This window comes from Penaeus chinensis, chromosome 7 (assembly GCF_019202785.1).
Source record: "Penaeus chinensis breed Huanghai No. 1 chromosome 7, ASM1920278v2, whole genome shotgun sequence".
Classification (NCBI taxonomy): domain Eukaryota; kingdom Metazoa; phylum Arthropoda; class Malacostraca; order Decapoda; family Penaeidae; genus Penaeus; species Penaeus chinensis.
The window spans coordinates 45143577-45148576 of record NC_061825.1 but is presented as its reverse complement, the minus strand read 5'-3'; the positions used below and the strand labels follow the sequence as shown (position 1 = coordinate 45148576).

General features: G+C 34.5%; 1 protein-coding gene across 1 annotated transcript in view; it reads left to right on the top strand.

The window, feature by feature from the left end:
• Positions 1 to 4135: 4135 nt before the first annotated feature.
• LOC125027512 (nucleolar protein 6-like) overlaps positions 4136 to 5000 on the top strand; it is a 19501-nt gene continuing 18636 nt past the window's right edge. The window contains exon 1 of the mRNA XM_047616593.1: positions 4136 to 4270. Within this exon, the coding sequence (XP_047472549.1) occupies positions 4244 to 4270 (27 nt within the window). The 5' untranslated portion in view covers positions 4136 to 4243. The remainder of the gene's footprint in view (positions 4271 to 5000) is intronic.

Below are 5000 nucleotides of genomic sequence, written 5' to 3'. Positions count from 1 at the left end.
CCTTCACCAGAGAGTGTCGACGTCACCATACCCTCGTGAGCTACGCACTCCGGTTGTTTCCCAGCAGCGTGCCGCCTACATCTCATCATATAGCACACTTCCTGATCTCACAGGGTAGTTTGTAGCCCTCCTCCTGAGCGTCCTAGGTTACGCCCTACTATGAATATGTGTTTAATATATTTGTCATCCGGCGGGTGTTGGACTGGGTTCCCAGGGGGACGCAGCCCCCTGCACTATGTCCTTTATTTACCTTCCTCGCACATATAGACACTTCCTTTTCATCATATCTCCCCTTTGTCGGGACGAAGTTTGTGAGATATGAAAGGAATCCAACAGTATCACTATCGTCGTGATCCGTGACGCGGGTATTCTCAACCTCTGCTATCGTAATGATACAAATCTCACGAATTACACAAGGCCTATTTCAGTCAACAGTTTTTCCTCGACTCCTAATGATTTTTCTTTTTCTTTCGATGGGGAATTCAGGTAAGAGATCATGTTGGTTACTATTTATTTAATGTTGCAAATGTGATTTTCTTATATGTACATTCTCACAAAGATTCGGAAGCTCGGCTATTCCCATATGACATGAATTTATTCATGATATCACCCACTACAGAATGTTAATATTACAATACACCTTCATCACAAATCATCTGATTTATGTTATATTTTTTTGAGACACTTTAGCATTCATTAATCTATAATTTCCAATGGTCTCTCTTAACAAGCAAATAATATTTGTTAATATTCACAAACTACATATTTTGTCTTTTAACCCTGAGATTTCTGCCCGTGTCTGGTGGCTTACATCGATGGCGGAGATTTTCGTCAACCAAAGCTTTTAGATTACTGAAAATTTTAAACCTGAACTTTACTGAAGATCAGTCTGGCAATTTCTCGCGGCGTGATATTGATCAGAATTTTTGCTGGATATTTTGCTTGGTCAGAAATGTCCTGGGTTTTTGTTGATATTTCTATTTTAAGAAGAAATGTCGGTATTGCCTCGCCAGATATGACTTGATTTAAGATATTCACTCTCTATATCGCCTTCATATAACTAGTATAGACAAAAGGTCCTTGGTCATGAAAGTTAGAAAAACTGCGTCAGTAATCAATATAATAGTATTGACTCCTGACTCTTTAATACTTACTGATTCTAAGAAAAGATGGGTATTTTTAGACCCACTGAGGGAAAGTCTCAAGATTTATCATTCATATGTTCATAGTCACTCACATCAAAACTGCAAGACCTAACTGTTATATTTTCAAAAGAAATATATCCACGAAAATATAGAAATCTCTCAAATCTTCTTCTGCTTACGTGAATATCGTGCTTTGATTTTTTACCGTGTGATAGTCTCTGAATTGCGTAACTTCAGCGGCGGAATCTTCCCTCTGACGTGTATCCGTGCTTAAGAAATATATTGTATTTTTCCTTTTCAAACGTTTAGACCGACCTTTCGAGTCTTTCGTGCATAGTTCATCTTTTACTTTTATTTCTAATTTTGCTTATTAGTTCACAGGAGACTTTACCAGAAGCAGATAACGCTAGAGACAATGGTTAGTACAGGAAAAACTAAAAGAAGAAGAAAAGGAAGAAGATAAAGAAGAAAGGGTATAAAATGGTAATATAAGCAAAACCTATGGTGAAAAAGGACGATTTTGTTTTTGTTGTTGTTGTTAAGATATGATTTTGGACATAGGGCATAAATACTACTTATGGTAAGCCAAAATGCAACAGGATCTAGAAAGAAAATGAAATACAGTAACCTCAAATATAAAATTATTCACTGTATTAATCTATTTTCTTGATTTCATATTTTGTATGTAGTAAAATATATGGCCCTTTTCAATAAGATATCAGCATTTTAGAATAATCTAATAGAAAATAATCACTTTTTTTTTTTGCTCACAGATAACGTGGAAGAAAGAGAAGAAGAAGAAGAAGAAGAAAGATGAGTAACAACAATACAACTTCATTAATATAAATGAATTTATCACCTAAACATAAACGCAAAAACTGTGCCATTCAAAACTTTTATATGCAGGTAGAACGTCTATTGTAACATTACCCTTTTATTTTCACTTTCACTCCTGTCTGTGTTTATGAATCTTATTTTTTTCTTCTTTTGATATAACACTTGCCTCTCGACTCGTTCTTTATGATATTATTGCTGTATTTTAATTCATTGGATTTATTTATTCATTTATTTTTGTTTACTTATGTCGTCATAGTTTATATAAATAAACACTTATCATTCACTTCAAATCCATCTAATGAACAATTTAACTTTATACACACACACACGCAAACACACAGACACACACTCACACACACACACACACACACACACACACACACACACACACACACACACATATATATATATATATATATATATATATATATATAAGTCTGTATATATGGATATATACATATATACTGATATATATATATACACAATTATATATATATATATATATATATTTATATATATATATACATACATATATATACATACATACATATATATATATATATATATATATATATAGGTGAGTGTGTGTGTGTGTGTGTGTGTGTGCATGTATATATGTGTATATAAATGTATCTAATACGATTAAGCAAGCTCAAGAATAATGTCGAACATTCTGAAAAAATGGGTCTCCACATTAACGTTTCAAAGACAAATTATATGTCATCAAGCCAAAAAAATCAATATCTTATAACTCTTAAAGGAGGAGTGCTAAAAAGAGTCGACGATTTTCTTTATCTAGGCAGCTGGATAGGTTCATCAGCAAAGGACATTGAAACTAGAATTTCAAAAGCTTGGGTGGCAATGAACAAGATGGAACTAATATGGAAATCAGATATCCCAAAAGAAACCAAAATATCATTCTTTAGAACATCAGTTGAATCAGTGTTGTTGTATGGACTTTGACCCAAATCTTGGAGAAGAAACTAGATGGAGCCTGCACTAAAATGCTAAAAGTTGTCCAAAATGTAAACTGGCGTAATCGCGTCTCAAATGAAACGCATTACGGAAGCTTACCCAAGATTACAACTACAATGGCCCAAAGGCGACTAAGATTTGCAGGTCACTGCTGGAGGAGTAAACAAGAAGTTGTTCACTAACTTTTACTTTGGGAACCTGTTCATGGAAGGCGTAGCGGGGGAAGACCTGCTCTAACATTCATCGACCAACTAATCAAAGAGACCAATATAACCAAGGAGCAACTACCAGGAGCCATGGACGACCGTGAATTATGGAGAAACTATGTTATGAATGTTCGACTGCGGTCGCCATCATGATGATGATGATATAAATGTATATATATGTGTATATATATGTATATATATGTATATATGTATTAATATATATATATATATATATATATATATATATATATATATATATATATAGATACATGTGTGTGTGTGTGTGTGTGTGTGTGTGTGTGTGTGTATGGTCATTTATCTATCTACTAATTTATCAGTGTGTGTGCGTGTGTGTGCGCGCGCGTTTTTATATATAAGTGTGTGTGTGTATGTATGTATGATGAGTGTATGTGCTTTTGTGTGTGTGTGTGTGTGTGTGTGTGTGTGTGTGTGTGTGTGTGTGTGTGTGTGTGTGTGTGTGTGTGTGTGTGTGTGTGTGTGTGTGTGTGTGTGTGCAATAGAAACTGTTACACCCTAAAACATAACGACGATTTGAGACCTGTGAGACAAAACTATGGGAAAACAATTTACGATCTGTGTGTCTCCTTCAAATGATAAAAAAAGGAAAACAAATAGTTTAAATGCAAATTTGATATTTTTTGAAGAAATGCAGCTTAATATAAAATCAAAAGGAAGAAAAAAATCCTAGAAAATGAAGAAAAAAATGAAAGAACCACATATTTCACAAAGTTGCGGCGAAGTGAAGAAAATATTCCTTCCCATTTCGGACGATTAGTGGTCTTAAACTAATCGTTAAATCAATCAGGAAATGTTCACGATGAGATTAACATTGATATTTTCTATTCGAAATTATTCTTAGATAATACAATTACGAGAAAAAATAAAAGACATGCCTTTTGTAAGTAGCGGCAAAGTGAAGAATATGTGCTAAATGTCCTCAGCGGATGATATTTACCCACGTGAAGAAGCCGATGTAAACATTAGGTGAAGGTGGGAAGTACATGCAGGAAACACGTTACTAAATATTAACCGTAATATCATCGTTTTTTGAGAAACACCATGAAAAAAATATCAGAAGATATAGAGGTAAGAAGGTTCTGCCGTTTTCATCGTTTATAAGTGGATTCTAGTCGCTTATGGTAATGAAAACAGAAAGTAAAAAGCGGTAATGTTGTTTGAAAAGTTGAGCACGAGTGGAAGTTCTTGGAAATTATTGTAGGAAACAGTTATATATCTATTAACATGTAATTATCCCTTTCATCCAGAACTGGGATAAGGTTTAATCTGCCTGTCATCACTTCCCGTAACTCACTAATATTGATATAATTATCAGTCATGCCTGTGTGTGTATTTTTTCAAGAATTTTTCCAAGGTGGCGGTGTGCTCAACTATATTGTCAGGCTATCAATGTGAAGAGAATTGGCGTAAACTTGAGATGTAAATGCTTCAAATGATAACTAATATGTCAGTGATGAAAGAAGGTATTATTTTGATGTTGGTTGGTTGTGATATTTAGATTTAGTGGATGACAATCAGTGTTTCACATTAGAGACTATTGGACACACCCTCCATAAATTAAGTGACACAACCAGGGTATCATGTGAACCCAAAATCCAAACCTAATCTTCCCTACATTCTATTTATTCCTTAGATAGGGGGGGAACCTGTACCCCCCATAATTAGCACTTCATGCCAACCTACATTAAGAATGTGACATTAAGAACTCTGGTTGTGTGAGGGTGTTGTGGACTTAAAGTCCAGTGGATATTGTCATCTTGTGGTAAATATGAGGTCACTGCAGCTTCTGTTGATATGT